Source organism: Anser brachyrhynchus, assembly GCF_964034855.1.
Source record: "Anser brachyrhynchus genome assembly, chromosome: 12".
NCBI classification, from domain to species: Eukaryota; Metazoa; Chordata; class Aves; order Anseriformes; family Anatidae; genus Anser; species Anser brachyrhynchus.
Window position 1 is genome coordinate 5,531,350 of NC_137707.1, and position 21,492 is coordinate 5,552,841.

At 39.2% G+C, this 21,492-nt stretch overlaps 1 protein-coding gene across 9 annotated transcripts in view; it reads left to right on the top strand.

Annotated features, from left to right (window-relative positions):
- LOC308176580 (uncharacterized protein) overlaps nt 1–21,492 on the top strand; it is a 378,041-nt gene that overhangs the window by 25,365 nt on the left and 331,184 nt on the right. For all 9 annotated transcript variants that reach the window (XR_013938409.1, XR_013938410.1, XR_013938411.1 and 6 more), the window contains exon 2: nt 15,406–15,473. Coding sequence is in view for 6 of the 9 variants with exons in the window: in XM_080552538.1 (XP_080408664.1) it covers nt 15,406–15,473 (68 nt within the window). In the remaining 3 variants the exon portion in view is untranslated. The remainder of the gene's footprint in view (nt 1–15,405; nt 15,474–21,492) is intronic.

A 21,492-nucleotide genomic window follows, 5' to 3' on the forward strand; every position in this document is an offset into this window, starting at 1 on the left:
GACCAATTTTTCGAAGAAAATTATTCTGCTGAAGAAAAATCGTATCTAATTTAGATAATCAGTTATAAGAAGTGAAAATAAATTCACAGTATTGAAAACACTAACAGGTTAGCATAAGCAAAGCTCTCCAGACAAAAGCAGTGAAATAGACAAGTTCTCGCACATACTGAGAATAATATTATGGGCATTTCTAAAAACTTGGTAGAAATTAATATTTAATTATGCATGACCTGCTCTTTTATCTTGATTCTGCTGCAGTCCTGCTGCTCGGAACTAGAAAAGCAACCTCAGTGGAGGAAGTAAAGTGGGCTCTTTCATACTCGTTCTCCAGCGAGGCCCAAAGCCTTCACATAAATGCCATCAGCATTTATAAAACATGTAAAAATGAGTCTCCTTGTTAACTGATATCTGGCACAATTCTTGGAATGGATGCTGACGTTCTGGTCTGTATGTTCCATTATACAAAGGGCATGGGGTTTGGCCACAGACTGCTAGCGGAGAAATCCTTTACTGTAGGAGGACTCCCTGCTGGGGCTTCAGAGCTGGACCTCAGCCCAGGATCTCTCTCCTTCCTAATATCTGCTCTGTCTTCTGCACCGAGTAGGGCTCTAGTGAAGGAGAGGCTCTGTTTCTGTCTGATAGATTTCTTACTGTGTTTGTAAGTCCCCAATATGGCTGCAAATCTATACAAAGGGGAAAAAAGGGTTCAGAGCACTGTGTCTTGTATGACCTTATTTCTCTGTCCAGAAGTGAGTATTAAATATCTTACTGAGAATTTTAATGCCAAGGTTAACATAATTTCTTCTTGAACTAGTTCACTATGATGAAGTAGAATTGTTCAGGAGACAGATTGCTCTGAGAGCAGAAGATTATTAAGTGCAATTCACTCTGTTAAACTGAGCAATATGCATCGCTAAATTGAGCTTTCTCAGTGCTGGGTGGTCATTCTTCTATTTGTATGGTAAAGCGAGGAGATTGGAACCAAATTCCCTGCTTGGATATGATCATTATACCAATTCCCAACATCTGAGCTCCTAATTATGATTTACTAAGAATTTGGCACGAAGCCCAGATCCCTTCAGGATCCAGAATTCAGTGTCCCCAGTGGACTCGCGACGATTCCCGTGCCAGCCCGTGCAGCAGTGGTGGATCCCCAGGTGTCAGCCCCCAGGGTTATGGGACAGCAACGCTTCCTCGCATCGAGACCAGCCATCATATTTGCTACTGTTTGCACTAGTGATGGAAATATTTGTGTAGATATTTCAGTTTAGCAGCTCTCAGGATAGATGAGAAAGGCTGCTGAATCATATTGCATTATTGGGTAATAACATTGACGTCTGGTCAACTTGTCATTCTTCTTCCCAATAAGCTGAAGCAATGTAGTATTATTTGGAGAGTTTTTCATACTGTAATTAACTGTAAGCAGCAAGGTAGGATGGTTTTCAAAATATTCCTCAGTAGGCTATCTCCAGCTCCTAGAACCAGAGTCATTGTCTCCATTTGTTATTAAATACTCAGTCATTTTATATATGTAAAAGCAGATTAAAAAAACCTTCCTTGACTGGTATGATGCTGGTCACCTAATTTTCTGGGGTTCATTTTGTGGACAACCACCATTAACATGAATCTTCCAGCCTGTATTAAGCTCTGAGTTTCTCCAGTTCAATACGCTTTAAAATTTCTGACTGTGCTGTTAATGTGTATTTGGACAGGGAGAGATGCAAAGCTTTCCTTATTAGAAAGAAATATAAGAGTTCATGTGGGCCTAGTGTGGACAGAAGGAGATGACTCCATTTGAAGGGGTGACTCCTTTGAAGTCCATTGCATCATTTATACCAGTAGAAAACGTATCTTTTTGCAAGGCTCTTTGCTGTTGTAAATATTAACCTACAAGAATTTGGCAGCACAGTGAGACTGTTCTGCTGACTGAGGCAGGACTGCTGTCCTGCACCGAACATGTGGAGAATCATCATATATTTGAGGTATCTTTTTTTTTTTTTTTGCCTTCATTTAACTTCATAATCCTTTAAAATAATACAATAATTTTAGTTGCCAGAAAATGTTTGTATGGACCAAGCTTGTAAACATTTTTATTGCCTCCCTTCTTTTATGCTTATATATTATTTCTTTGGAAGACTGTCTGTTTGAAGACTGGGCCATTCAGATTTATAAATTTATGGAATAACATCAGTATACACATGTACTAAAGACCTAGAAGCAGAGGAAATATCAGATTAAATATGAGAGTTATTTTCATTTCCTAATGCAGGGCCAGTTCTGCCCTTTATGCGAAATGCAGGTGACTTCTATGCAGCTGCAGAGGAATTTGACCTTCAAACAGTTTTTCAGCAATGAGTAGGCACCTTCTTTTGTTTTTAATTCAGTCATATAAAATTATCACCTTGATTACAAGGAGAATTGTAAGATCTTGGCCTTCTGCTTAAGTTTTCAGGACCCTCTTGTTGTTTAGTTTAGTGAGTGAAGATACTGTGTTTTCTTTTGTAGTGTAATATCCTCCATTTAATACCATTTCCATTCCTTCAAACAGTGCAATTCTTCAGCACAGGCAGAATTGGGGCTCACTCATCAGTAAATATGGATTTAATAAATACTTTACAGATGCTTCATTTACATATAGTTGTATACTTATTTCTTAAGGAGAAATTAGCTTCAAATTCCATCAATAGAAACTGTTTCAGTTGTAATCTGTAACTGACAGGTGTATGAAAAGCAACGTTTAACGCGATCATAAAAGTCCCAGGACTGAAATGTCATAAGTCAGGACCAAACAGTCTTGGGAAAGGTTAGTGGTGGTGCCTACAAAAAAGATACCAAAAACGCACTATATTTTTTCTGTCAATAATTACTATCCTTTTGGTAAAAAATTTGTTTAATCAGACCTTTCTGTTTGCAATTGTGAAATTAAAACACGGTAAATGGACTGAATTTAAAAGTTTAGCTAAAAGGAATAGACCAAATTTCTGAAGCTTAGCAAGTGAAAAATAGAGAATGAGCTAGTGTTGTAGTGACAATACTAACAGTGACAGTTTGGGCATTGGCTGCTGAAGAAGTGATAATTTAATATTTTGATTTCTGCACAAGAAACTTAAGGAGTTTCATGCATTCTTGAGTGCAGGTTTCCGTATTCATTTTCAGGGCTGCCTCCTCTTTTACAAAGTGCTGTCCTCCTCTACGCAGTTCTGTTGTTTTCACAACCGTATTGCACAGCAGACAATTTCCTGTAAATTGACAAATAAGACAGGTCTTTGGTGTAATTTGGAAAGCAGCATTTACGTCTGAACTTCTCGCCTCTGTGAAGATGTGACTTTCTGTGGATCAAAATTGTTTGTGGATTTTTCCTTTATTTCGCAACAAAGTGATCAAGTAGGTTGTGTTAAAAACAAACAAAAAAAAAAAAACAAAGTGGCAATGCTAGAGATTATTTCACATGTTCAATTGGATTTCTTAAAATATGTTGGTGGGCGAAGTCTGCATTTAGAGCTTTGAATGGGCAAAGAATAAGATCTTGTAGAATTATGATTGTTTTCTATGCCTTTTTTTTTTTTTTTTTCTGAGCAGAGGTGAATCAGAGATGGCCCCACGTGAAATCAAACACAAACGCACCTCCTTTTCTGACCAGGAGTGGAGACGTGGCTCCTGCCAGGTGGAGAGCCGTGCCCGTGGTAGGCTTTCCCCGTCCGCCGCGCGGGCTGGTGTGCTGGAGGAAGCCGGCAGAGCCAGCGGCGTGACCCAGCCTTCTATAATTAGATCCTGATGTAAACGACAGAGTTAAGCCGTAACTACTCAACTTTCATAAAACTGCTTTTGTCATTGCTTGGTGTGTGCTGCTCTACTGAGCAAGCAGGTATCGAAGCTGATGCTAAAAACACGATGTTATTTTTACAGTGACCTTTCTAAATAACCTTAAAGTGGTGTCATTTGGATCAAATCAGAGCTGTTGGTAGTTCATTAGGCTCATGTCACTGTGCACTTGCCTCCAAAACATTTAATCAAATATCCCCAGGAGTCATTTAATGCACTTAATCTGACATGATACTGTCCTCTTTCCCATTTTAAATAAAATTATAATAAGTTTTGGCTTTGATATGAAAAAAAAGAAGGAAATGTTTAGCTATTTTGATTTTTTAGGGGTTGAAGGGACAAGGTCTGTCTATTAGAATGAAAAAATCACTGTTTAGTTGTCACTTAAACTTATCCCTTAAAATTTAATTATACCCGTGATACTTATTCTGATGCTGTAATTATTTTCAAATCGTTTTTGTGGGAGGTGAGAAGCATCTAATAAAAACAGGTACTAGTTACAGAAATAACTCAAAACTAATAGTACTCTTAAAAAAAATAACCCAGCTATCCTGTACTTGAAAGCAGTTTGATAATTAAACCGAACAATTTAAAAAGCAAAAGAAGCAAAGCAATTGGAAAGGAAGTAATTTCTATAACTAGCAAATATTTAAATAGAACAGGACTATTTCCTGCAGTGTAGGATTCTTTGCAGAGTGTTTCGAACAGTTGAACTCACAACAGGAAGTAATTTGCTGTTGAAAATAAGATCACATGAAACTCACTGCCTATAGTGATAAAAGGGAAGTACTTCACTTGGTAAAACTGCTAGCTAATGTGAAGGCATCAGAGCAGAGTAATGACGCTGCGTGTTCTAAATTAGTGTGGAATGTCAGAAGCTGGAGTAGAGAAAACATGACAATCACATGTAACAAGCATTAAATGAGCCCGGGTCCCACTGGACATCAGATTACATGACATAGCTGTTTGGAAACATCAACATCTTTTTCATAGGGGCCTGGAAGTGTGAATCCAATTAAAAAAAAAAAAAAAAAAAGTATGTTTTAGCTCACTGCACTGTCACACATACAGAAAAAATGATGGGAGTGAATAAAATTCTTTTTAAATTCCTGTGCAGACTGAGGTGCAAGTATGGACATGCAAGTAGAAAATTAAACACAATGAAAGCCAATTTACATTTTTCCTCTGAAGTGACGATAGGAAGGATGATGTTTGACAATGTCTGATTATCCACATAGAGAGAGTAAACCATGGCACTTGTCATTTTGAAGTATCGCCCTTTTGAATGGAAATGGGGCAATCTTTTTCGGAGGTTGATGAAAAAAGAATAAATTCTTAACATTAATCAATGCAAAAGGATTAAAATGTTTCTGGAGTTACACAAAGTCACTCCTGTCAGCTGCGTCAGCTACTACCTATGTCCAATTTACTAGTATCTTTGATAAGACCGAGTATTTTTTGGAGAAGTCTTTATGTTTAATTTCATGTCTATTCCACATTTTCTTACCGCGTTGTCACCCTTGAAGGACCTTTAACACCTTGAAGCCTGAAACTGCTGCTGGACCCACTGTCCTTATATTCTTAAAATACTCGAGGCAGGACCACCACACTTCCAAAGCAATCTCTTTTCTTATGGCCTAGAGCCAAAACTCGCAGGAATTGTTCAGTTGACTTTGGTAGCCCTTGCATCTGGGTTTTAGAAACGGTAGATCTGTTGAGAATATCTTTGTAAGGAATCATTCTTAGAAAATATTTACTTATTCATTCTTTCTCTGGTACAGTCAGGCAGTATTTGAATAGTAGTTTGGCCATTATTAGCAGGAATAAGAATAGGGTCATCTGCTCTAATATGCACTTAATTCACAAATGGGATAGTACGGCATATTCTTGACATATATCAGTGCTAATGTACTCTTTTGAATTTATAACAAAAGAAGTTTAGTTCTATGCTTCAGTGTTAAATTATTATTATAATCTGAATTTTAATTAAGTCTTTGCTATAGAAACATGTCATTTTAATGCTCTCAGTAATAAAATAATACATTATTTTAAGTAAGTAGCTGGAGAGATGTTATGGTAATGGTTGAGATCAAATGTGTTTGCACTCATTTTAGGGGTAGAACTGTTCTTATTTCTAGGTGTAACACAGTGGCATGATTGATCATTTTTTCTGTCTTATGCCAAAGTATGCACATATATAAGCAAAAATCTTCTGCAATTCTAAATTAGTAACAAGTGCTTTCTCAGTGGAAACGTTGTTGCTTGGTGTCATGTGTTTCATTTTGCCAGGAGTCACACAGTGCCTTCCTTCCTCTCACTGGGGTCGGTGGGACTTTGGTAGAGAAGTCAGCTGGAATTACTTGGCCCTTGATTAGCTGCTCCCTGTCTTTGCTTTGCACAGGGTGTTATGAGAGCAGGGAGATTCCTCTGCTTCCTTGGGATATTACAGTGCAGATGTCCCATATATCCACTGTAGTGCAGGATTGCACTGCTCAGGATTGTGGCTGCTCTGAAAGTTGAGCGGTCCGCACAAGAAAGTAGGTTGTGAACCAGACGTTAATAGTTTTGTGCAGTTTAAGGTTTGCTCTTTTAGTCGCTTTGTACCTGAATAACAAAGCAACAGGCCTGGATTCAGCTCAAAATATGCAGGTTATAGTTATTTAATTCCCTAAGTTTTTGTACAGGTGGGACTCTTGTTAAGTTGAAGGTTATTGGTAGAATGAAATTATTTGAAGTCTTATTTTTCACAACGCTTATTATTTTTGCAGTTTCTGCTCATAGTTTTTCAAATAACCTCCTTTAATCACAACATGCCACACTGCCAAAAGTTACTTACTTAGTAAGCATGTCATACCACAACATTTATGCATATTCGTGGAAAAACAGAAAACAAATATGGTATGAAAGTTGCTTCAGACCCAATGCAATCACATACTTGCTGGTAATTTACATGTGTATTACACAACTATTTATTCAGCCTTTAAAAGGGGAAAAAATCAGTTACCAAAGCAACTGCTATATTGTGTATTACTAATGCTATTTTTAAGATAAAGAACATTGGTAAGGCACACATATCGGTATCTCTTAGGAACAAGAACATGCTTCGCAAAGGGGAAAAACACCAGGACTATTGTAATCACCACATTTAAAAGGAAAAAAAAAGAATTTCTGACCTGTTTGTTAAGTATTTCCTTATAATTGAGATTTATCACAGTTTTACAGCATTGCAAAATATTCAGACAAGATTTTTAGGTAATATTCAGGAAAAACCAAAGGGAAGTTGTAGTAAGCAACAGCAAAGGCTAAGTGAAATACTTTCTCATTCGGGATAAGTCAGGTAGATCAGGCAGTATTTGCAATCTACAGCATGCAGCTGAACAGGCAACATTTATGTAGTTACAGAAAAAGGCTCTATAAATACAAGCCATGGATAGTTTTCTTCCTTTCTCTTCTGCTCAGCCAGTAGAATAGTCCTCTGTCATTGCTCGAAGAGCTGAGAACATAATGTGCTCTGTACTTCTTGCCACAGAGCAAATGCTTGGGACAGAAGATGTTTGCGTATCACTGTTATGGGCCAAACAACTATGATTCTGTGTCATAGTGGAAAATAATAGCACATGACGTAAGCTTCAGTAAATCATTTTTGTCCTAAGTGCACTTAGAACTGAGTTACAGACTTTTAAAATGCCTGTTTCTGCTCGTTCTGGCATTCCAAGAGGGCACAGAAGAATACGGCCAGTTTACGAAGAGTTGGATTTTATAAATCATATTCCAGCCTTTTCTGATAACAGCATGCTCATGAGTAGACTGACATTTCCTTGATTCTATTTGCACTTCAGAATTGTTTACAAGATAATAGTTTCAAAAAAAATCCTGGTCCGTGGTGGCTCACTGTAGCCAGTGCATTGTAAGTGCCTAATGTTGATCGAAGTCCTTCAGATGGGATAAGTGATGCTATTTCTGAACACTATAGTGTGTTTCAAATGTTTTTTTTTTTGTAAACCTGTAGGGTTATGAATGTGAACATAGCTTTCTGGAAGTAGTAGACAAAGATCTGTTTCCAGAAACCATGGGAAACTTCTTATTTATTTATTTTTTTTCAGAAATGCTTGCATTCTCACTTGTTCCCTGCAGAACCTTGTATCTGTGATGAGCCAAGGTAAAGCAATTGTCAGACTGAACCTAGCGGGGCTACTCTGGTGTTCTGCACAAAAATTAAGATGTTCTGGAACAAATATTGTGCTTATGGTGTTTAAAAAAATAATAATTAAAAAAAAAAGTTATGTATGACTTGCCCAAAGTCAGTCCTTCTTCCCAAAGTCAATCCTGCTCTAAGTGCTGATCACCTCCGTGAAAGACCAGTCCATTCAGGCTCTGGATTATTCACTTAAATAAAGTTACCTATGTGATTTTGTGGCTGAAGAGCAGAGATGGTAATGAGCACCCAAGAAATGTTACATTTATGCAATGTAGGAAAAAAAAAACACAAATCAACAAAAACAATCCACAAAGGATGTTTTCTGGATTTTATTTTAAAGGAGCATTTGCCCAGCTCTGGGTCAGACTTTCAGAGCTGCATAAATAAGACAAATTCCAGTGAAAGAAGTGTGGCCGAGTTTTTCTACAACTCGTTGTGAACTAATGTTTGCTTAGTGAAAAAAAAAAGATTTATGTGATATTACTAATCTGTCTTGTAACTTCTTCAGTCATTTATGTTGCTGGCTGAATAATGCTTCAAGTTTCCTGCTCTCCTATCTGATGAATAACAGCAATGTTTAAGTCCGTTGTTAATCCAGTATTAGTCACTTCACCACTCAGGTGCAGTGTCAGTCTCTGTCACCTGGTTCCAGGTAATCATCTGGGTAAGAATTTTGGGAGAAGCACGAGCCGTGGGTCGGGGCATGCATTCTCTTTGTGGCTGAGCCCCGCAGAATACTTCAGGAGAACTTTTGTTTCTGCAATGAAGATTGAAGTAGATAAGACATCGAAGTCCATGCAGCAGTCTCCATTTTCTCTGTAAATTGTAGAAATCCTATTGGCATCTGGTGGAAAGTAGGTATGAAACATTTAAAGATACTTCATTGCATCTACTATGCCCTGGTGGAAATGGATGATTCATATTAAGAATCCAAGAGTATCGCTTTCAGCAAAGAGGTGGAGATGCGAGCAAAGGTGTGAGAAGAGATGCATCTATTTTAATTTGTCTTTACTCTTCAACTCTGCATACTAAGGGCTTTTCCTGGCTCCCTCTGCTGGCTATGAAGCTGGCTTAGCATTTTTTTTTCCCCTACGATATTATTTTTGCTGATTAAAATAGCTATGGCAGCTTTGTATCTGTCTCGGCCTCCCACCCCCTACTATCCGGCTCTACGCATTCTTCTGTGCTTAAACACACGATTGTTTTTGTGACTAATTCCTCTCCTTCCTTGTTAGATTACTGTGTAATTCATAGTTAAAAAGGAATCCATTCTTTTAAAAAGCAATTGGTTACTTCAAGAACATAAACAAAGGAGCAAAAAAAGAGAAAAATTGTGGAGTTCCTGAAATATTAAGTAGTAATTTCCAGTACGAGCTGACTTTTTATCAACACTGAAGTTAAATAATGAAAGAAAATAATAACAAAAGAGTAGGAGCAGAAGTCCCAACTACGAAATGTTTGTATTATGCTTTATACAATGCCTCTTTCCTAGTCACCTTAGAGTTGAAATACTGCACCTGCTTTATAGTATTTAAGCAATATTAATACTTTGGCCTGACACAGAATTTCCATCTCTAGAATATTTAAGTACAAACTGATTAAATCTGTCAGTTCTCCAGTAGAGGAGGTAATAAATATCATGAGAGAGATATCCCAGAACATCCCCAGCCCACAGCAGGGGACACTAATCTGTTAAGATTATGTAAAACAAGTCAAACAAGCAAACAAAACAAAAGAAACAAAACAAAACAAAAAAACAAACCTACCAACTTTTGTTCAGATACTCGCTTTTAATTCTGCATTCCACCACCTGGATCTAGTTTTCTACTGCATGTGCAGTTAAGCACAATTATTAGTATCTAGTTGGTCATTAGCAGACGCAGTCATGATATCTATGCATGATTTTGGTATTTGCACAAATATCCCATTTAAAGATCATCTGAAAGTGTGGCAACGTTTTACCTTAAGCCACAGAAAAATGATGAGTGCTGCGGCCAGGCGTGTATTAGCTGACCAGGAACAGCAACTGCTTCTGTGCTCGCTGTTCTAAACCACTTTGGGGGTTTTGAAAATGCTGCCCTGCACGTGTGGGGCTCGCTGCATTGCCAGAGCTAACGGGTAAGCATGGTGATAGGCAGAAACTTCGGTCAATTCTATCGTGTATTACGGCAGCAGGAGGATTGCTGTGGGATCTTGAATGTTTTTATCCCCCCAGCTTCCTGCTGAGATGGTGTTATTGCTTGGGTTAAAAGCTAAGTGAATTTGTGTATGTACACACTCCAGTCAAATACACGATCGCTAATAATCTGCATAGCATGAATGGAAAAGCATTGCAGATGTGGTAACACAGACCTCCACTTAAACTAGTAATTCGCATTTGCTTTGAGGCGAGCTGCTACACTCTGGGTTGGAGATTGCACTTCCTTCTGAATTTTGTGCTGCCCTTCTCCTAAAACTCTTTTGGTTGTTTTTATTTAACAAATGAGTAGAAACTTAAACTTAATGCTTCTTGAAAATTTTCTATGAAAACTTTTCTATATATTAAAAACAAATTTTTTACCAAGTGAAAAAATAAGTTTTTAGTGCAGTAAAATAACTCCAATCAAAATGATCAAAATGGTTAAACTTAAGAAAATAGCTTGAAAGTTTGCATTTTTTTGGGACAAAAAAATCTTTATTTTGAGTGCTGGGAGATGAGAGAAAGAAGATAGCAATTCTGTCATGTTTTGACTAACTTCTCTTGGAAGAGTCCTTGATGTTCTGAGCTGTAAGTTCTCATGGTGTTATGAACTATGTAAACTGATATTTGTAGTTTTGGGTCAGTCATAAAACCTGAGATCCTGACCTTATCTTGCAGCTCTTGTTTAACATTTGATTCATTAAATCAATTAAGTTACAGAAGTGAGTTATTGTGGTACAAATAATCATCGCTTCGGAAGATGCCCACCACCCTACCTGGTTGCCTTTCTCTGTTTATTTCTGGCATTTGCTGCAATTATTTTTGCTAGAAGAGCTCCCATGTTTCCAGAGATGAGGGTAATAGGATCCTGGCTACTTAGGTAATTAAAAGCTGTAACTCGACAACAATTTACATACAGGCCAGTCACATCAGTCTATTCAGATAAAATATCGCAAATGGTGTACTCTCCACACAATGTCTTTCCTCAAAGATGAATAAAGACTTAATATGAAGGCTTGTCATATTTTGGAGTGTGTCCCGTAGGCTGTGCTTACAGATTTTCAAACCCTTATCATTACATTTTCTGTTAAAACTAAAGTAAGACACACAGACTGTCGGTTGGTGAAAGATTTCCATGTATTCCGTGAAATTTTTTGAATTCTTATCACATGGAGAGTGTTTCTGATGGAAACGGGATGGCTGGGAGAGGTCAAGGGTAGGAACGGGCCATCTCTTAGTAAGGTGATGTTGTGTGATTTCGCCTTGTAAATCATTTTCATTCAGAAGAGGAATCTTTTAAATGTTAAAATACAGTTCATCCAGTTGCTAGTTTTGTTTTTTTTTTCTGTTCATAGTTCATGTGTTAGATAGAGCTGTCTTTTCACCAAGGTTTCTCACGTGCCAGATGCCCTCCGTGTATTGCCCTGCTGTTTAATGTGAAGCAAACGGGGTAGCTTATCTAACGTGACAGGTACAGCCGTCTGCTGCCAAAGCTGTGACAGGACTGACCAGGTTTGTCTGGGTGAGTGGTCGTCTTGATGGTGCAACACGGCAGCAGTGGGTCCAGTGGATGAACTGGAACAGTACAAGGAGACGCATGGCCTCTGAAGTGGAAAATCTGAGGCAGACTAGATGCTAATGTGCTATATAAAGGCATCAGAAGCTGTCGAGTGAAATTAGGATGGAGGTTTTGGGGCTGTAGCGGAGGATGTTTGGAGTTCCTCTCTCCTACAAAGTCTGGTAAGACCCCATTTGCAATAAAATAGGACGTAAGTCCATCACTGTGCAGTTAGGCAGATGGCTGTACATGTGAGACAGTGGAGGAGTCTCTCAGTGCTAAACCTAACAAGGCGTAGACTTCCCAACACCTTGGTGAGTAGAGCAATGTCAATGCACTGTAATTACACGCAGGAGTATCTGAGGGTCTGAGAAAGAGGTGCGATGTCTCTACTATTTCTGGCGCTGATTCTTGGTGTTTCTTCCATTTGCAGACCCTCTGTGCCATTTTCTGATGAGAAAACCCACCCCTGAGGGCACAATTGATATTAATGAGGTGTAAATGACAGATGAAGTGACAGGTGATAGTGTCATCAACAAAAGAAATAAAGAATACTATCATGAACAAGCACAAAACATTCACAGGACAGAAATGAACTGTAAATAGTATTGTTGGACAGGTTATACTTTTTTTTTTAAAGGTAATGCACTGGAAAAAAGATATTCAGAGCATGAAATATTAGCATGAAATGGCTCTGACTATTGTAGCTCTTAGCAAACATTTTTGTTAGGGCATATATTGTAGGGGATTGAGGAAGATGATTCATTTATTTGTTTAAGAGTGACAGTGAAAGAAGACATGCATGGCCATGGTAAGCTGGTATTTTACAATTTCTGTTTATGAAAGAAGAGGTTGTTGTTTATGGGTCACCACATAAATAAAGGAAGAGAAGGAAAGATGAGATTTAGCAAAGGTCATGAAAGCTTTAATCTGGAAGTGTATGACGTATGTCCTGATGTGTTAAATTCCCTTGAAGTCTGGCAGGATGTGAGGTTTTCACTATGTTTTTTTTTTTTTCTTGATACGCTGATGGACTGATTCATACCTGTCCAGCCACTCACAATCCACCTACTTTTTTAATCACTAAAACACATAAAAGCTGCCTTCCAATTTACCAGCACCTATACGAGCCCAGACTTGAAGAAAGGGCTGAGTTTAAGATGGTTTAAGATGATCAGCACACAGGTAATTAATTTCCACCCTCATTCTGGCCTAAATTTCCCACACGTTTTGTAACGGTGGGTTTGGGTCTTTTTTTGTGGCTGATACCCCTCCAGGTTTCCCCAGGCTGCTGGCCTCAGCTCCGTTTGGCTGGAGATGCTGTTAACTCTTCCCTTTCCCCTTGCTGTGGCACGGTTGTCTGCAGAGCCCCCTTATTTTGGAGGCACAACTGCAAAAGGCTGACAGAAATTTGACTTGGCCTCGTGCTTCACTTGCTGTTCTGCATCACAAGCCTGAGCACCGCTCCTCTAGGGTGCTGTGGGGTAAGGCTTAGCTCAGCGTAATCTCTGCAAGAGCCTGATGGCTTTTTGGTGAAATCTAACCTGTGGCTGCTCATATGTGCCCCTTGCAGGCTTTCTGATCACTCTGATTGCTATTCTGTTTCTATCATCTTGACTTTGGAAGGAATTTTCCATAAGCTATGCGGTAAATTACTGGTCTTAGTTGTAGGTGATTTAACAGTGAACCTGGTATTAACAGGAGTCGTATCAACCTTACGATACATTCTTGTATCAATTGTACAATGTATGGAAATATCGCCCTGCTCTGCAGTCATGTCTTCTTAATTACTTTCTTAATTAGCAATGACCTTCTTCAGTGCCTCATTGATGCTTTTGTAATTGCTCCCTGTATTTGGATGCCTAATGTTCTTTATTCAATTCTTCTTCAGCTGAAAATCTGTCTGCATGCTATAAGCTAAAATATGAGTTGTTTGGGGATTACCAAGCAACATCTGGTTAATATATATTTTTGTAGGGTGAGATACACAATAGTTTTCTGTAGCAAAAATAACTTATGAAACCCAAAATGGGAAAAACATGATACGCTTGCTATCATGTACGTTTATGACTCAGTAGGATTTATTAAGGCCTAGTGTAGTTTGGACCATTTGTAGCTCAACGGAATGAGAAAACCCCTGTTACTGGATTTAGCTGAGGAGCTGCAGCTCTTTTATTTCTCCAAGAACACCGTCAGCTGGATCCCACTCCCGCTCAGTCAGCTGGCTTGGATCAGCTGGATCAACTTCTCTTGGTGTAAGTAGGAGTTGGAGTGGGATGGAGTTGCATAAATTGCTACATTTGGAGCAATTGGAGGATAGAATTTGAATTCCCTTTGTATTTTTTCTTCTGAAAACCAAATAAAAAGATAAAAAAAAAATACTAGTGTCATTAGTTACAATTCTAATATTTTAGTGTCAGGAAAAATGCAGGCCATGTCTCATTAATTCTTGCTCTGATGCTTGTTCAGGATTCGTTGTTCTTATTTAACACTTGAAGTTATGATTGTATTACTGGCACTCACAGGTCACACCAAATGTCTATCTGATTGGACGACCAAAAACTTTTAGAGACTTGTTTCTGATGCGGATACTTATATTAAAAATTCACAATGCACTTTCCTCAGATATTGTGCAACATTCCTTTAAAATTCAGCGTTCCAGTGAGCAATCTTCATTTGATACAATATTCATGGGAAGTAATCACAGAAGGTTGCAATGCAGTCGCAGCAGATTTGTTTGGAAGTTCAGTGGCATTTGGTTGGGAGTCTTTGCAGGGAGCTTGCTTCTCACTTGGTGATGCACGATGGTAAATCCCTCCGTCCTACTGCTGCTTGGCATGTTGGCCACTCCTGGGCTGCTTGTGCTGGTGTTGTGTTACTCAGTGTCCTGAAAATAAGTCCTTTAAAACGCGCTAGCTAACTATTTTGTCTTTTCTTTTAGAAGGAGTGTGTAATGAAGCCTGTTTGCTCTGATTTGATAGTGGGATGTTTCACTGGGTAATCTGGTTCCTATGTCAGGCTACGCATCTGTTGCTCAGTGTGAATAGCAAAATTACGTGATTTAGCTGTCACCAGCTGATTTAATGTCAGTGGGTTTGGGGGTTAGTAATCAATTCAGATACAACTATTTAACTTGCATTCTCTGGGAGTCTCTTGCCACAATAGGAGGGAGCACAGCAAAATGCTCTGCTTTTCCAAAACATCCCTTGATCTTATGATTTGACAAAATTTGTTTTGAGAGAGTTTTGTTGCAAGCCTCCAGAAAGAAATTGGCAACTCATCCATAGTCCCCTTAGGGTGATATCTTCAGTGATTTATGTAGGAGTCTGTGGAGCTGAATATGTGGGGAGATTATTTTTGACATTCCTGGCTTGGAGAAATTATGCATTTTGTATGGCTGGATGCACTAGTTCTCAGGTGGCACTGATTTTTTCAAGGTAAAAAATAACGATAGCTAATACATGTTTTCACATTTAATTATTTTAATTGTATTTTAATTTAGTTTTCTAATCAGAAGTATCATTTTCTTGCTACTTGAATTTAAGTGATTGTGAGGAGTTTCAATCACAGATGTTTAAAGAACTAAGTAATGTTGAAATAAATGCATAAAGCTGAAATATTTATTCTGTTTTCCCTTCTGTTCTGTAGGAATTCAGCTCCTTCAAGTGCTGGAGTTGCAATGAGATTCTGCTGGGAGAGCCTGACAGGACATTCAGGTACAGACGTAATAAGTCTCTAGAAATCACAGTGTGATTGCCTACAACTTCCTAAAATGAGGCTGAACTCAGGGGCCTTTTTATCTCTAGATATGTTTTCCTCTCTAAAAATATGAATGGACTTACTTATTTGAAGGCAATATTTACCCGTATTCTGGCTCTATTTTTTTTTTAAATTAGTTCCTCTTCTGTGCCCTGAAGTAAGAAGCATGAGATTCTCTCCCTGAGCATCACAGGTGACTGAGCTTTTCAAAGCACTCAGTATTTTTATTGGTATCACTGCCTGTGGTACACACACAGGCGTCCACAAACTCTTACCCCTCTGCCTGTTCTCTTTTGAATTTGTCTCGAATCATTTTTTAGTGACTTGCTAGCTACATCAGTCTTGTCCCTCATCCCTCAGAGACTGCTATGCCCTCATCAGGTTGATTTCCTGATCCCATTCAGTTAGTGGAATTTCCAGTAATTTCATGTAATTTTGGGTCCCAGTACTACGCTCCTTTCCTTCTGATGCTGTCATTTAACTTCCTTCTCAGCCTGTCATCAGTAAGGTCTCATAGCTGAGTTACAGCCAACTCCATTTCCTGTCCTCAATGTGCTTTCAAGATAGCTCTTTGGTTTTCTTTGACACCCACCTTCTACTCCCACTCCTTCACTGTGGTTCCCTCATCATGGAAATGTCTGCTCGGATCGAATACACAAATGTGCTCCAGGAGCTCTGCTCTCACAGAGGAAAATAGTTGTCGGAGGGCTGCGAATAAAACAGGCTCTGAGCTGAATGGAGCGGCTGCTTTTAGGAGGAGAAGCATTGCAGTGCATTGCAGAGCAGCATGATTTGGATGAGGTATAAATGACTCATTTAAAGCCATTCCTTGTTTTTTTCTGTGAACCAAATGTGTTTCTAAGCTGAGAGAATGAATGTGACATAAACCTGGAAGGGAGACTCCAGATCATTGTGGCATTCCGTGGTTTCGTTAGTGTGGCAGACTGCGTGTAGTATGGTTTCTTGACAGTTAGGAATAGGTTTTGGTTTGCCTACACACTTGAAACCGAACCAAGAGACTTTCCTGTTTTCTTAACATATGATCAGCAAACATAACTCTTGTTACACTACATACGTAATTCCCATAATATTGTCAGTTGTGCCCTGATGTAACGTGTAAAGACACAGAGGATCATTTCTTCAGGAGATGTAAGCTGGTGAGGATGAGAGGTGTTCTGACAGCCAGGCACTCACACACCAGATCTTTCTTTCCCATCCTTGAAACAGAAAAAGCTGAGCCTGTACGAGTGTTCTGGATGGGCGATTGGTAGGTAGGCTCCAATACCACAGCCGATGCCATTCTCCAGCTTGAAACAGAGAAGGTATGTTGGAGGCAACAGAGACAAGCAAATGCTTCAGATGGAGTTGCATAATACCTATTATCGAAAAAATAATTGAGCGATAATGTAAGTCTGTAGCTCTTTCTCTTCAGTTGGGATAGTTTAAGCTTTCCAGTATCAACTTGTACTTATCAGATAGTAATGCATCAGCATTAGTGTACCTGTCAGAGAAGCGCAGGGTACAAGCAGCATTTGCTAGATGGACTGCAGCAGTTTATACAGATAATAAGATCTTTATTATAAGAGTGGTTACTAGAGATTCAGCCAAAGTTCTCCTAAGCGCTGCGTAAATGACCAAGCTGAAGCAAAACAAATCATTTCACACGTGCCAGTGACCGAACTGAAAGGAGAAAGCGGGCTTTTTGGTTCGTGCCTGCCTCAGACCATGCTATCTTTGCATGTAAACAGTGGCAGCAGAGATAAATGCCAGAAAAATATGCGGTGTCCATCCTCACATCTTTAAAACTATTTGCAAAATAGGTATTTTTGAGACGCTAGTAAACATGTACATGTTGTTCTTAAAAAAGAAACAGGTAAGGCTCATTTTGTTGGTAGACTATCCGAGGGGATTATTTCCCTGTGAGTATCCTGGTTGGCAGTGAGGGCTGCAGCAAAACCCTTGAGTATGTCAGGCTGTGTGCGTGCTGGCTGGAAGGCTTCTTTGGGATTTGTTGGCTTTATGTACCATGTTGGTTCACTTACTATGGCTGGTTTGATTATGTAGTGTCTGAAATAAACAAATATATCATACCACAGCGATTATTCACTGTTTGTTTGTTTTGTTTTTAGATTGGGGTCCCAGTATTCTCTTGCTTAGAAAGATCAAGAAAGAATGACATGCACTTCTAACATTGTTTTCTAATTTTTAGAAAAGAGACTAATGACAATGAGCGGTGTCTGATGATAATAGTAATAGTAGTGTGTTGTTCAAGACAAGTTAAAACAGGGAAAGGCAAATGATAGCAGTGAGTCAGCCTTTCAGAGCAAATAACTAGCACAGACGTTTACTCTGGGTGACACTATCACAACGCACTCGACCAGAAAATCCGCTACCAGAGGCCTTTTCTGAAGATGTCACAGAGAGAAAAATGCTCAATGTAGCAGCCATATATATTGAGAATGATCAAGGGAAGATTTAGGAAAAACTAAAGAGCTGAAAATCTAATTTCAGATATGAGGAAAATGTTGGACCCATAAATAAATTATAGCCATGGAACATTTAGAACTGCAGAATTAATTATAGCCTTAATAGAAGGCTGAGAGCAAGAGCCTACTGTGAAGGCATTACCGGGCTGATTAAGGCCAGTCTTGGAAACAGAACACTCATGAATATCTGTTTTGAACGACACCTGAAAATGCTGGTGTAGAAACCCAGCATGGAGTTATGCAATCTCATACACAAAGGAGAGGTATGTGCCAGAGGCCAGGCAGACATCTGCCTTGCGACCGATACTTCCATTCTGCTTTGTGTGTTAAGATCAGTTATCACACCAGTGATAAGCACAACTGTCTTGAAATTCAGGCCTATTTTTATGGAAATGTTAAGTTCCGTTTTGTTTTTCTGGCATATTTTTGTAATTTTGCTGTCTCCTTTAGTCAGAATAGTTCTTCAGATTGGCCATTATGAAACTAGCGTGGAATTTTGGTATATATGAACAAACTGTGTTTGGAATATGCCACCAAGTAGTTGATGGATAAATAAAGAAAAAAATGGTCTTTTTCAACCTGTCTGAAGAAAGCAGTCATAATTTTCTGAGTTAATTATTTTCTATGAGCAGGAGAATTATTAAAATATTTAGAAATTACACTGAGTTTTCTGAAGTAGATAACAGAGAACGTTTTTTCCAAATTGTGAATTCAATTATGGGCTGTAGTAAGAAGGGTGATGTTACCAATCTCATTGATAGGCAATTTGTCCAGGACGTAGTATTCATAGATTTGCAGAGTGCGTCTTTCATCCTGCAAGTACAACATGTTCTTGTGTAATTTTACTCAGGTGATCAATTTAAATTATAAGATTAGGAACAAGTAGACATCTGTGGACGGCAGTGGTGTGTCATACTCCCAGACCTCGCATCAAGGATGGGATGGTGGTAATGATGGTTAGTACGATTATGATTCAGCTCTGCCTGTTTATTTGTGATGAGGTTAAATGATTGCAGATTGGCTGCCGTCCAGTGAAATGGCTGAAGCGTGGATAGACGCGGGACACGCTCATCAGTAAATTTAAAAATAAATTTTGGATTTAGTTGAGCTTTTTGAAGATGGCATTGAGGCTGATGGCAGTTGCCCTCTTCAGATCTTCATAAACATCCTGTGTGTGGCTGAAGCCATTGTTGTGGAGCTATGACAAAGCTGAGATGTAGGAAACACTGTACATTTTGCCTCGGCAGATAACTGGAAATATGCCACGGTGCTTTTTCTTTTCTTTCACTTTGAGAGTTTAGACTTTCCATGTCAGGAATATTAGAATATTGTGCATGAGAGTAGGTGCTGTTGCTCACAGTAAAAGCTGAATATTGGTAGAAAACATTTCCATTTCTAACAACAGCAGAACGCTTATTTTGAGATACAGAGTTGCATATACTACCCTGCTCTGCAGGTTTCCATTTTCTCAGCTAACATCTGTAAATAACTTTCAGCTTGTCCCTATTGATTCCCCAGCTGCTCTATCTCCCTTGTCGCTAATGTCAGAGACAGATGAGTCTCGAGGGGAGTGCGAGAAGGCTGGAACAGGAGTGCTGCAAAGAGCCATGGAGCAGTCGGGATGCTCCAGTTGGTCACCAGCGTTCTTCTGGCACCGAGAGTCTGGAAATTCATTGAAGTCATACAGGTTTTCTGAAAACCCACCCTGAACATTTACACATGAACAGCAAAAAGCATGAGTTTACTTTGTATTTAATAGTGAATCATCTTCCTTTTCCTTCTTTTATTCTGTTTCCTCTCTGGGTTTTATCTTCCACTCACTGAATTCAATAGCAAAACTCAAATTAGCTTAAGTGGGACAAGATCAGTTCCTGTGCCAGGAGGAATTATTATAATACGGTGAAGATAATCTGGCATTTGATGTTTTATGTAATGATAGCGTGATATTTTCAGGATTATATTTACCTATGAGTTCTGAGTGAGGTTACGGAGCTACTGCCTGGTAATGTTTTCCCCTGTAGATATGAAATCATACACAGACTGTATTTTACAGGCTGGTGGTATCGGAGGGTCAGTAAGCATCAGAACCTATTCCGGTCTAAGCAGTGGACACTGCAATAGCTGATCATTAATTAAACATGACTGTCAGATTTGTCCTCAGCTATTTAGAAGATGGTAATTTCCTTGGAGTCTGGAGTACGAGACTGTGTGTTAAGGCTCGGACTTCAGTACCACGGATGCCTTCTAGGTAGGAATGCAAATAATCTCTGAGAAAAAGGGAGCAGACACAGGGCTTTACCTCATTGATAGGAAGAGCATTTTTAGCTGTAGGACAGCTTAAAAAAAGAGCAAAACTGCTTGCCTAGAAAGGACAGCAAAACCAAGGGAGGGTTTGTGAATCAGAGATGAAAATAGATACAAGAGAGGAGAGTCAAGTGCTACAGAAAGGCCAAGGCAAAAAGCAATGCCAGAGCCCCCTTAGGCCAAGCAAAACTTAGATGTACCTACCGACGCCGGCAGGTCCAAAAGCATTACGTTCAGTGATGGTTGTTGCACAGCTGATGTATATATGCAGAGAAAATCTGACACATCCCAGCTGGGTCAGGCATACTGCACATTTGTACACGGCCTGTGCATCATATGTGCAGTGAAGCTGATGCAGTGCTCTATGCATATGTGATTCAGCGTTCTTGTGAGCTGGCCATTTTTGCAGGATATCCAGGCATCCAGCGTTTAGACAAATGTATTCAGTCACTGCTCAGAGCAGCACAGAGAGAGAGATTTCCTGCTATAAACCACGGAGTAGTATCCACACTGGGAGAGCTGGCAGGTCTGTTGAACATACCTGGATCCAATGCATTTGGGACCCAAACACAGCTGTGTGTGAGCTCAACGAGGAAGATACTACTCCCAAAGTTTTCAGCCTGCATAGAACAGGATTGTGTTCACAAAGCCTAGTCATATTAGCTTGGAGAAAAAATATAAAATAATAATAAAAAAAAAGACAACCCCGCAAAATTTTGGATGAAGGTCAGCTTGAGTAATGCTGCATTTATTCTTACAGATTCTTTTTACTCATTATATTCAGTTCCCTCCCTTCTCTCTCAAATTTGTCTGTTCATCACTTCCAGCCCACCTGCTCCAGCTTTGCTCTCTTATTCCTTTCTTTCTGGTTTTCCCTTCCTCTGTGCATACACAGCCTCCAGTTTCTCCTTTATACTCCTGTCCCATGAGGCAGCATTTGTGCAAGCCGCGTTCCTTACTTAACAGGATTTGTGTGTTGCTTTTATTTTATTTTTTCCTTACCGCTATACTAGGAAGGTGAGTCCCAGGGCAATTAGGGATACACATGTCAACAACCAAGTCTCATGAAAACTGCAGAGCTGTTTGCTGCATCTGTGTTTTATTTTATTTGAAGTGGTTTAGTATCTTGTGTAAGTTCCTGTCAAAAGCCATGGTGCTCTTCGTGTTTCATGGACACCTGGAATTG